The 12,898-nt window shown below is 41.1% G+C and overlaps 1 protein-coding gene across 2 annotated transcripts in view; it reads left to right on the forward strand.

Moving 5' to 3' along the window:
* Positions 1 to 12,019, forward strand: part of col5a1 (procollagen, type V, alpha 1) — a 91,054-nt gene extending 79,035 nt beyond the window's left edge. The window contains exons 55-66 of one of the 2 annotated variants that reach the window (XM_049559963.1): positions 72 to 179; positions 385 to 438; positions 541 to 594; positions 826 to 933; positions 1,229 to 1,282; positions 1,378 to 1,413; positions 1,523 to 1,576; positions 1,720 to 1,987; positions 3,956 to 4,068; positions 5,659 to 5,727; positions 9,251 to 9,484; positions 9,693 to 12,019. In XM_049559963.1, coding sequence (XP_049415920.1) covers positions 72 to 179; positions 385 to 438; positions 541 to 594; positions 826 to 933; positions 1,229 to 1,282; positions 1,378 to 1,413; positions 1,523 to 1,576; positions 1,720 to 1,987; positions 3,956 to 4,068; positions 5,659 to 5,727; positions 9,251 to 9,484; positions 9,693 to 9,839 — 1,299 coding nt within the window. In that variant the 3' untranslated portion in view covers positions 9,840 to 12,019. Of the gene's footprint in view, positions 1 to 71; positions 180 to 384; positions 439 to 540; positions 595 to 825; positions 934 to 1,228; positions 1,283 to 1,377; positions 1,414 to 1,522; positions 1,577 to 1,719; positions 1,988 to 3,955; positions 4,069 to 5,658; positions 5,728 to 5,792; positions 5,862 to 9,250; positions 9,485 to 9,692 lie in introns of both variants that reach the window. The other variant, XM_049559964.1, reaches the window with a different exon arrangement.
* The last annotated feature ends 879 nt before the right edge of the window (positions 12,020 to 12,898 follow it).

A 12,898-nucleotide genomic window follows, 5' to 3' on the forward strand; every position in this document is an offset into this window, starting at 1 on the left:
CGACAATGTCAAGTCACCAACAAGTGAGCAAGAATCTAATGGTTTGTGTGCATACTCTTTTTGTTTGAAAGGGAGAGTCTGGATTGGAAGGGCCCCAAGGAAAGACAGGTCCTGTTGGTCCTCAAGGATCACCTGGCAAGCCCGGTTCTGAAGGCCTCAGGGGTATCCCTGGCCCAGTTGTAAGTAAAGTGTTTCTTACAGTCACACCAATTTATCACAGCCATATCCCGATGTCATGTAGTATTGTTAAAACAGCTTACAGAGCAGGTGTACATAAATGGTTTTCAATAAACTGCTGAAAGTAGAGGAGTCATGCTATTTATAGAAACATGTTTTCCTACAAGCCGGGGGTAAAAACACAGTGTAATTGTTATTTTTGTGCAGGGAGAGCAAGGTCTACCTGGTTCTCCAGGCCCCGATGGACCTCCTGGACCTATGGTGAGTAGAAGTGACTGCTGGCCTCTGAACTGAGGTTTCTCACATAATGTGAATCCTTAATCAACAGTAATCGCTAACTCCAATGTATCATTGCTCTCACAGGGTCCTCCTGGTTTACCCGGTTTGAAAGGAGACTCTGGTGTCAAAGGAGAAAAGGTGAGCTACTTGCCCAGCTGAATGTCGGATGTAGAGCATAAGCTTAACAGTGTGACTAATGGACCTATTTGCTAACAGATTGATTAGTTCTGTTGTTTCCCTCCAGCCATCAAATCATTACCCTAACGATTAGAGGGTGTGCCAGATAGATGTATTATATGGCTAATGTTTGTGATGGTGTATTATTGACTGCTGTATTGATGATATGTGTGTGTTGTTCTCTACCCTCAGGGCCATCCCGGTCTCATTGGTCTCATCGGACCGCCAGGTGAACAGGGAGAAAAGGGTGACAGAGGTCTTCCTGGTCCTCCAGGATCACATGGTGCTAAAGGAGACAATGTAAGTAAACAAAACTACACTGGAGTTATACTAAAAAGCCCACACATGCTCACACAATCTATTTTTTAAAGTCTGTATACCAAAAACAGACTGAGCGCTGCAGAGTATTTGTGCCAATAGTCATCCCACTGAAGCTTATTGATTATCTTTGTCTTTGTGGTCTTTTTAAAAATTTAGCAGAAGCAAAATGTAGTCACCAGTGTTAATAATCCCATGTCAGTAGTGTTGCATCAGAAATAAACAATGCTTCACCTGTTGTAACACAACACTCATTGATTCACTTTTTCCCCTTTAGGGTATTGCTGGTCCTTCAGGTCCACTTGGTCCCCTTGGTCCTCCTGGATTACCCGTAAGACTCATCACGTGTTATACTGCAGCATGTGTGTAACAGAGTGGTGTATAATGTCCAAGCTTATGTTGATTTGTGTCCCTTTGTGTCTTTAGGGTCCTCCTGGTCCCAAAGGAGCTAAAGGGTCATCGGTAAGTGTTTTACTCAAAGCTGAATCCCATCAGAAACAGTAACAAGCATGAATCATGACACTTATTAATCATTATAGGATCAATCATCGCTTTAATTTGTCTTGTTTAGGGTCAAACTGGACCAAAGGGAGAGACTGGTGTATCTGGACCTCCCGGCCCTCCTGTAAGTCAAAGACTTTTGAATTGTACTCTATCATCATTTTGGATCTTGTGTGAATGTGAGTCATTATCTCCAGACATTTACATAATCTCCATCCTTTTCCCTGACTGGCATTTGTCTCTCCTCATTTCATCTCTCTATAACAGGGCCCTCCCGGCGATGTCATCCACCCACTCCCTATCCAGTCTTCCATGAAGGGCAGAACTCGTAGGAGCATAGATGCCAGCCAGATGTTGGACGAAGCAGCCGTGGACGCCAACTACAAGGACTACGACGACGGCATGGAGGAAATCTTTGGCTCGCTTAACTCTCTTAAACTGGAGATTGAGCAGATGAAGCACCCACTGGGCACACAGAGCAACCCCGCTCGTACCTGCAAGGACCTGCAGCTCTGCCATCCTGATTTCCCTGATGGTTTGTATTACACTCCATCTAAAATGAGGCATGAGGTCTATTGTCTAATCTTTCCCCTCTGCAGTTTTTAATTACTCCACTGAAATGGCTGTTATAGCACTGCAGCTCTCTAGAAATGTTGAAGGAAAAAAAGAGCCCTGGCCACATACTATGCAGATTTGAGCTCTGTTGTTTGGCTGCAAGCCTCACTGTGGGAGCCACAACTTAGCTTCCAATCACACCTATGTGATACACATACACCTCAAGTAGTATACACCCCCAAATTTATGTACATCACCTAAAGCCATGGTTAGCTTAATGGGGGTTTTGGGCTTGAAAACACAGGGTTAGAAGGTCAGAGTCGCTGACCTGTTATATGTCCTGTTGAGTATACAGTACAACTACAGCTGATCAATTGATTAGTAAATTGGCAGAAAAATAATTGGCAGCTAATTTGATAATAATTAAAGGAATAGTTTATGTCTTTTGGAGTGGGGTTGTATTACTTACTCATTTATAGTCAGTGTATAACATATAGTAGATGGCGGTCAGCATGCCCCCAGTTTGCAGAGGCAGGCAGGACAACCGACAAGGAAGCTAAGATTCATACCGCTGTGGAGGGGTCGGCGACAAAACATATTGCAGCCACCTAAAATCAATTGATATCAATATATATTTAGGATACTCTCACTATTTTACCCTGCCAAAGACCACCCTTTGTGACGGGGAAGGTCTGTGCTCTTGTCAAAGCCACCTGATGCCATTAACAAAAAACAGTCATTTTAGCTTGTTTGATTCAGGAACTGCTGATCTACCGCTGCCTCGTTCAGTTAGTTTGTTTGTGTTATTGTGTGACTTTGGTAAATCCAAACAAACCCTTTTAAATGCCAAAGCAACTCAATAACACAAACACCAGCAGCTCCTGTGTTCAGTGATGTTAAATGACTGTTTTTCTCAATGGAGTTTGGCTTTGCAGAGAGGGATATAACGGCTTCAGTTCCCCGTCTGATATCTTTGTCTGACGGTAATGTAAAGAGGTTAAATATAGCTTACACTTAAACTGATACTGATGTTTTTTCGGTGGCTCAAATACCTTTTGTTGCTGACCCCTCCATAGCAGTACATTACTCAATCTCTGTGGTGCTGCTTCTGCCTGCTTGACCGTACTGGGGTTTCTGCGACCACCATCTACTGCATGTAATACACTGACTATAGATAAGTCCCTCATACAACCCCACTCTAAAAGATCCAAACTATCCCTTTAATTGATGGAGTCATTTCTCTAGCAAAAATTCCACTTTCCCCCATTTCAGCTTCTCATTTGGGAGGATTTGCTGCTTGTCTTTTTCTTGTACAATAGTAAATAGATTATCTTTATCTCCCGCTGGGCTTCAGATAATCTTTTCCAACCAAACTGATTATTGATTAATTGAGAAAATAATATAGATCTTTCCATGATGAAAATAATCATTATTTGCAGCTCTTAGAATCAATCACCATTACACGCCACATTTTCAATATTTCAGCAGCTAATCCATCACAGCTGCATGGCACTCGCAATGGTTTACATATTACTAGTTACTGCAAATATTTGCTTTTCCATGTTCCATCTCTGCATAATGATGTTATCAAACAGCAGAAATCACAAGATGAATGTTTTTGGTAAATTATCTCAAACTTGCTGGAAAACTTTTAATGCTGAATTTAATAGAAAACACCATGTGTTGTATATTTTGTTTCACAAGATATATAATGTTTGCTTCAGGCAAAGCAATGTCAAACAGTTTGGTGACTTTTTCTCAATACAAGATTTCTAAATATGATATTGGCAAAATACAGATTGATAGTGTAGACATAGAGACATGAAAGATACTTTTAGCCAGGCCATACAACGTCGGACGGTGCCTTGACCTAAAGGAATACAATATAGGCTTCAAATTATATATACCACTCTATTAATGCTCTCTCTTCGTCTCTCCGTTTCTCCAGGTGAGTACTGGATTGATCCAAACCAGGGCTGCTCTCGGGACTCCTTCAAGGTTTACTGCAACTTCACAGCGGGTGGAGAGAGCTGCATCTTCCCAGATAAGAAATCTGAAGGGGTAAGCCTGCCCGCAAGTACACAAACACTTGCAAACACACATGTCGGACAGTTCAAGTTGAACACAACGCAGAAAGGTTGGGATGGCAAGATGATGTAGAGTGAAAAAGAGAAAGGAAACAACACTATTATTTTAGCCTCCAGTTTGTGATTTGATTGACAGTGAAGTAGCATTAGCTGAATACTCCAGATAAGTGAGTGATTTCTTTTCCACACGTCTGGGACTAACCACTGCGCACACTGTATAAATAACCCCGACATCTCGAGACAGTGCTAGTTGCAACAGCAACTCTATTGTACCTACTTATGTACCCATATAATTAGCCTCCATGAGATTACCTTGTGTGTTGTTACCAAGAATATGACGCAACAGGACTCCCTGCAGTTCCCTGCGGGGCCAAAGTTATTTTACAAACATGCTAAATCTCAGTTTAGTTCTGACAGTTGGTAACCGCAGAGAGACTCCCTCATTCAGACACACACATTCACTCGTCCATGCTGTTGTTTCTGTGCCATTTTTAGATCGAATACCATTAAGGACCTGTAAAGCCTTTGGCAGGTGACAGACACATTGAGAAGATTTTTGGTTCATTATGCATGAGTGTGCGGAGGAGACGAGAGTAGCAGAGTGGTGAAACATTGGGAACACTGTCTTTGACAAGTCGGGGGTTGTGTAATAGCACAGTGCTACAGCCATTTTAATGATCCCACTCACCGAGCCTCAGAGGAGCAGGAGTTTGCTTAAGCTTAGAATAATGAAGCAGACTTTTTATAGCGTGCTGGTGATGGGCCGCTCTCATTTGTGTCGGGGGTGAAAAGAAAAGCCTGCGCTGTCAGTCTTTCAGCAGAGACTGCAAACACACCCACGTGCGTTTAGATTGGCACAGTTATTATGAGAGCACATAGTTATACTGTCCACGCACTGTACAGAGTCACAGTCACAAAGAGGAGAAAGTCAGAGAGAGAATATTTCTCCTCCTCTGCACAGTCCACTCCAGTGTAGAACAACTGAAGGTCACCTTCAAGGCAGCATGGGTCTAATGTGTGCCATCTCCCAGTGATAAGTGATCTCCGGCTCATCATTCATTAACGCATTAAGCTATTGATGACAGTTCCATATCAAACCCTGCTATCTAATTATAGAGAAATTCATCATTGTCATGGCTGAAACCATTAGAGCTGTGCCCTGTTGGCCAATTCACAGCTTTTAATGGCATAACAAAGTTAGTGCACCATGGCTGCACAGCGCTAACACTGAACAGCAGGCATAGAGGCCGCCGTATAAGAGCTTCTTGCAGGCGATCATTTCTTAATTAATCACTGTGTACTCATGAATTTTTCAGCAGCAATTAGCTGCTAGCTACAGTTTGTACTGTACAAAATGGCATAATGGCTTACTAAAATTTTCTGCCCTGGACCGCTTGGTCTGGTTGATCTTACTGAATGCTGTTTCAGGTCTGGAAGACTCCTCAGAGGACATACAGGAGGAGGAAGAGGGGAGGAAGAAAAAAGATGCGATGTGTTTCTGTCAGATGTGTTTCCTTTCTTTAACACTGCTGTTTTTCCCTCCTCTGTCGATCCATGCCCCCAGGCTAGGCTCACATCCTGGGTAAAAGAGAATCCCGGCTCCTGGTTCAGTGAATTCAAACGTGGTAAACTGGTAAGCCAGACTCCGGACTTTCCCAAGTCCCTTTCCCTTCCCTGAACGCCTCTTATATTTTACAGAGCAAAATGGCAAAATGGCCCAAAGACTCGCCAGGCACATGGTATAGTCACTACAAGAGAGGTTCCCTGGTAAGTGGCCCCGCCTGCGGTCCCAGAGTCCTGGCTGAGGCCTGGAGTCTGTGTGCCTAAGGCTCTGCATGGTCCTGGTTCTGCCCTACAGAGTATGTTTGTGCAGTGGCACCTTGCTTGTTGGTTGTTTTTTTTATTGTGGTGCATGATTCAGCACGAGCTGCACTCACCTTCAGTCCAAAAACATGGGTGATGCTCTCACAAGGAAATGGAGGAGAGGTTTGTGGACCATAGAGACATTATATTTGACATCTAATGGAGTTTAACAAATGGAAAACAATGTGCTGCTGTTTGACTGTTTAAATTTGCTCAGTATATATCCACACCTCTACTGCATTAAGAGAGCATCTCCTCAGAGTGACTGTGTGCCTTGACACTCCCATGACTCAGGAAGCAATATTCTTACATAGCTGATTTAATAGTTGGGACAAAAACACCTGAGAGTGAATACATCACTTAACTCCTCTCTTCCTGACACATAACATTTTTTTAGTCGTAGATCTCAACAGGTTTCATGCCTCAGCAGGTCATCTATCCTCCATAAGGAGGGACAAATAAGTATCATTCCCTCTCTGCTGCAGCCATTCAGCTGCACTCACATTCCCAGTGTCTCCCTTAAACACTACTTAGATCCGGCAGAGTAGCTTCGAGTCAAACAGGTCAGGCACTCAGTCACCACCCAGGGGCTTCTGGGTACTCAGTCACTGTTGACTTGCGGCTGTGATGATAAAGAGGTAATGTTTCTGTGGCGATGTCGGGCTGGATCCACACGCTGCGCGGGGCCGGGGAGGAAGGGGATGAGGAGTGGTGGGGTAAATGAGAAAAGCATGAGACTACCCACCCACTCTAAGGATGAAAACATCAGAACAGTGGCACTAAGTTGAGCCACGGTGCCGACACTCATAGACATATTGCAGAACAAAGTCTTCATTGTTTATATCTTGTGATTAATAAGCTAATTAAATCAATCATGGCCACTAAATTGTTGCACAAATAAACAGAGAGGGTGATAAGCGCATTCTGTTAATGTCAAGTTTGAGTGTCGGTACTCTGGGTTTGTATGTGCATGTGTGTGTGTGTGTGTGTGTGTGTGTGTACGTTGGCTTATGAGCAAGAACAAGTCGAGAAAGACCACATCCAGACTCACAGACGGTTTGCTGCTCTGGCTGCATGGTGTGAATGCTGCATGCGCTCTACTCTCAGTAAGTCCTTTTTGTCTGAAAGACGAAGCGACTATGTGGATCTAATGGATTCCTGATGGTTGGTATGCAGATAGTCACTTATGGACATTACACTGAAAACTGAACCGTGACTGGTTCTAAACCTGACATCTTATCAGTACAGATAACAAAGCACTATAATCGGCTTAATGGAAAATATCTCGCTTTTCTCTAACATGGGCGGAAACATCAAAATTCTAGGTTAATTATAGGTTAATTACCAGGCAATTAACATATCATTACTCCAACATATTTCCTATTAAGATAATTACATTTTCATGTACTTACCATAATTTGCTCATATTGGATATATATTTTACATAATTACAAAATCAACATTTAAATGAGGTGTTTAGTTATGCTTATTTTTTGTACTTTGATGGCAGATTTTTCCACATTAAGCATTGCACATCAGTACAGCTTCCAGGCATTAGACCGTGGAAGATTCTGCACCCGTCTTCCCTGTCTATACAGTACTTTATTTCATGCTCATCTTAAGCCTGGAGTCCTGCACAGGTCTGATTTTGAGCACCCGCTCCTTTTGAAAACCACCCCACCTTTCACACATATACCTAAGTAGTTCCACAACCTGACCAGACCCAACTACATGAAAGTCCTATAATCACCATATGGCGTTCACTTAATGGGACACTTAATACATGTGAAACAAAGATAATATATTTTAAAACAAAGGTAATTCACGTAATACAATTTAATGAATATTTTTCGTCTCATCATATTGCACAGCACATCTCCACAGTTCATGTGCCTGTTAGTGATGCACCTAATTGAAGCGGCTCCTATATTCCAGCTGGCACAGAAGACAGAGTCAAATTATAGGATTAAAATGTTAAAACATTCAATTTAATTCAATTATTACTATTTATTTTATGTTATTTTAATATATTAAAAATTAAACACCAAGATACAACCCACATGTTATTTGTTTCACCCAGAACTGAACCTGGATACAAAATTTAGACAAAATCCCACCTGCAAATCACCTTTTTTTGTGGCGGGTACCCACGGGTGACCCAGCCTGATGCGGGACTCTCCCATAGAGACATTTACATATGCCATGTTACGTAAGTTTACATATTACAACTTTTCAACTAGCTAGCTAGCTGATGTTATCAGTTGATCAACTCCTCAATCACAATAGAACACAATGACTTTCACCACTGCTCATTTTAGACAGGCCACTGCGAGAGAATGTGTACTTTGTTTATGTTATGTTATGTAATCTACATTCAGGTTGGTCCCTCTAAGCCTTGCTTTCACTGCCCTGGGAAAATGTTGGCGTGCTAGCTACACTAGCTAACAATGGCAGCCAAAACTTAACATCTGTGATCCACTATTGATTTGATTATCTAAACAAAGAACATATTTCCTTGTGGTGGCCTTTTTAAAATGAGCAGGGGTGAAAGTTACTTTACTCTGTCATCAAGGAGTTGATAAGCAGGCAGTGTTAGCTAGCTAGCACACTAGCTAGTTAAAAAGTCATCTACTTCCACAGTAAAGGTATGGGGATTATATTGGATACTTTGGCTTGTCAACAAATCCCAATGAAAAGACAGAAACCAACAATTAGTGACTGTACTCCTACAAAACTAACATTAAAAACATATTAGTGAAACACAAGAGGTGCACTGGCTGACATGTTCCTTTATTACGATTGACATCTGCATTGTAGTTTATTTTGATTCAGTCCCACACACCCAGGTCTGTTGTTAATACTTAATAGTGCACTAAATGTGTATTAATCCACGGGTAAAAATAGTCCCTTAACAAATGTACTTTGCCTCCTGTTGGAGTAAGGTTTGCAAAGAACTGCAGTGCATAGCTGAAAAGGAAATACGTTTATTTTTCTTTGTAATGATATTAGCAACCTGCTTTTTAGTGTGGTAGTATATTAACTCTATCCCTGAGTGACATCTCCTTTTTCTAACAATGTCAATGAAGAAAAACATCCTAGAAATCCAAACAGCAGTATAACAGGAGCTACTAATCATAAGTTTAATTAAAATGTCCCAAAACACTGCACAGTATAGACATTACATAGTTTTCAGTGAATCTCTTCTTCCTCTCCGTCCACTCATTCTTTACACTGGTCCCTTCTTATAGTGTTACGTTTTTGTTGTTCAATCCATCTGTGTTCCTCTCTCACAGCTCTCCTACGTGGATGCAGAGGGCAACCCCATCGGCGTGGTCCAGATGACTTTCATGCGGCTGCTGAGCGCCGCAGCCAGACAGAACATGACATACAACTGCTACCAGTCGGTCGCCTGGCACGACCAGGATCAGGACAACTACGACAAGGCCATCCGCTTCCTGGGCTCCAACGATGAGGAGATGTCTTATGATAACAACCCCTACATCCGTGCCGTGGTCGATGGCTGTGCGGTAAGTCAAGGAGATGTGTGTGTGTGTGTGTGCGTGTAAGCAGTTGGCAGGGTTCCTTTGATGAACAGTCAGAACATTATGTTTCTGCTGTCTTTGTAGTGGTTCAGTCAATAAGTGCCCTGCAGAAGTGTGTGATGTTTCTATTTCTGAAGAATATATTTTCCACACACTAACTCTCCCTCCTGCTGTCTTTTTTTTTCTCCCACAGTTGAAAAAGGGTTACGAAAAGACAGTACTTGAGATTAACACACCAAAGGTGGAACAGGTGCCGTTTGTGGACATCATGTTCAACGATTTTGGCGGCTCCACGCAGAAGTTTGGATTTGAAGTGGGCCCTGTCTGTTTCATCGGCTAAGACTGTTTACTGAACAAATGGAGAAAAAAAAAGCATATATTTGTTTTCTCAGAAAAAAAACAATTGAAAAAGAATAGGACAATTCTATTTGTAAAAAAGTAACTTTTTTTTCCATAAAGCAACAAGTATGAGTAAAATGAAATCAAGTTGAGAATACAGTGAAATTCTATAGGAATAGAGGAAATAACCTTGAAACCTCAGTGTGCCTTCTCCATCACATGCAAGTTTTGAAACTGGATGTCAGATCCTGCCTCATACACAACACTTTCAACAAACACAACCCTAGCCCCATGACATCACTCTTGATTTTTGTTTTTTTGACCCAAACAATGAAGGCGACCCTGAGAGCTGCAGCCGTTCCAGACGGTCGCAGTATTTGCCACGGACTCCATCTGATTTGGCTCTTTTTTCTTTTCTTAAGTTCTGCTCTCATGTTTTCCCTCGTCTCCTTGGCTTTTTCCACTTGTCTTTTGTTGGTTTGTTTGCTCATTCACTACAGGAGCTTTGTTTGTGCATAATTCTCTCCCCATTCCCTTGGAATGGACCTTATATATATAAATATATATAAATAATTTTTATGTTTGTAAGTACATTCTGTATATTTTTCCTGGTAATGTTTATTGCTTCTGGCTTCAAAACGTGCATGTGACTTTTTATTGTGAGGTAGGAACAATGGATACGGGGATAACATCTAAATTGTGGAAATATATTGAGAGTGAGGAAATTCGACTTGTAAATTGAAAAAAACCAAACAAACAGAAAAACACAAATTGGGAAGTCGTGTCTTGTTGCGGCTGTGGAGCACACCTTGTTGTAATTTAAAAACAGAATGGAAATAAAAGACGAAAACAAGCTCTGTGATATTATGTGACAGTTTGATTTGCGTCACGAACAAAAAATAATAATACATTCCTCCTTTTTTTTGCCCTCTGAACTTCTGAACAGCCACCTTGATGGGAATATCATTAACTTAATAAACAGCTTCTATTTCTTTCCTCAAATACACATCTGTCTGACTATGCAATGGGAGATGTTGTCACATTTAATGAAAACACAAAGAAATCAAACCTAGGTGCTATTTTCTCTCTTCTGTGGTGCTATGTATTTTTCTAGTTTGTGTTGTTTGAATGAAAGGAAATCTGTGGTGATAATATTCCGTCACCAGCAGCCCCATGACTCTAAACCACCACATTCGACGCAGGTGGATCTTTGCTGCATCCATTTTTGTTTTTTTGTTTTTTCTCCCAGCGGTGGTGTTTGCATGCCATTTCTCTACATATCCACTCACAGATCAGTGCAGCATGGCGGCGTATGTTATCTCCTGCTTCAGCGGACCGCAGAGATGAGAAACTTGTACCAAATGTTGGAATAACGAGAGGAGACTAAGATGGTGCTGTTGGCTTTGCATATCATTGCTCTAAGACGCTGCATTATGGCTCTTGCTGTTGGATCATCTGTGCCACATCAAACTGATGGGAGTTGAGAAGTGGGACATGTTTGTGATTGGGCAAGCCATCCGAAAGGGACATGGTCCAAAGTTTTGTTTGGTGTGTGAAACCCTAAACCCTTCCACCAAAGGTTTTCAGGTATATATTTAGCTTTAAGGGCACATGGTGGCTTGAAATCGATTTTTTTGTATGGGAAACAACTTGAAGAGTATTTTTCCTTGTGGGAGCAGGTCGCCAAATTAGCCAGATGAAAGTGTTTGCTCATGCAGCGTCAAAAAATCGCTTGTTGGTCTTCTATTTTTGCCCTTATTGTAATTATGCTCTTTGTTCAAACTATGCACTCTCTATGCTTATGACCACTAGTATCTACCACAGAATTTTTACAGCCCTTCTTACATAGGTTTATTTTGTTTCCTTTTTTTTATCTTCAGATATGTGACTTGAACCATTTCTGTTAACTCAATATTGCTTGTAGATCTTTGGCTTTATTTTTCATTGTGATGCAGTACACCCAAATTTAACACTTTCCTCTCAATAAAAAAGGAGAAACAAATTCTTGTAAATTTCCAGAACCAGCAGTGATGCTGCCATCGTTTTTGTTTTTTGTTTTATTTTGTAGATTTCCGTTTGTCTGTCTGTCTGTTTTGTTTTCACGGTCTTGTCAAACCTGTGTAAGGATAAGAGGATAGAAGTTATATTGGTTTTTATGTCAATAAATTCAAGTTTACTGTGGCCATCCACTCTTGTATGTCTTTTGAAGCATTAAAACCTATCTGTATGCATGAAATTGTAAAGTTTTTTCTCTTGTTGTTATAATTGTGTAGAGTGGCATGATCTCCAGTCCACGTTTTATTCATCGGGATACATCAGTTTTTTTCCAGTGCCACGGATGAATAAAAGGTCATGTCTGCAATTGTGAAGTGGAGAGAAAATGATGAACTTGTAACTCTACCGAAGCCAATGTTCGTTTGTAGTATATTTATTGTATTATTTAAAATAAAAAAAATAAATGTTAAATGATACCATAGTGTAAAGTGTAAGAGGCCCCCTCTTTACATGCACACAGGAAAAGGTTATTAATTTACCACATGCTATTTGACACAACATATGGAGCCTTTCAGACTGAGTTACATTTAAATATTTAGTCCTCATATTAACAATCGGTGTGTTTGAGTGTGTGTGAGAGACAGAGAATGTGTGTTGAAGGTTTAGACTAAACCCTAAATGAATGATTGGTCTGTCTAACAGGTAAGGCAGCTTTTAATTGCACTACCATGTATATTTTAATGGTGTCAAACAACTCTTGCTCCACAGATGCTCCACAGGAAAGAAGTCCTCAGGCTGCAAATCGTGATCAGACGTCCAATCATCCTCTGATTGATCCCTGCTGATGCCTCCAACAAAGACTGCTTAAAGAATCTCCCTGGCTAGGTATTTTTGGACAGCTTAATGTATGTACTTCTATCACTTCAAGCTTATTTTTATACACTGCCTGCAGCCAGTGCTGGACCCAGCACATTTAGTACCTTGGACAAGCTTCCTCTGCCCCCCAGGCCCCCAGCAAAACAGAAAATTATTATTGTCTTTTATATTTATTGTATTTTCCTCTAA

This window comes from Epinephelus fuscoguttatus, linkage group LG18 (genome assembly GCF_011397635.1).
Source record: "Epinephelus fuscoguttatus linkage group LG18, E.fuscoguttatus.final_Chr_v1".
NCBI lineage: Eukaryota > Metazoa > Chordata > Actinopteri > Perciformes > Serranidae > Epinephelus > Epinephelus fuscoguttatus.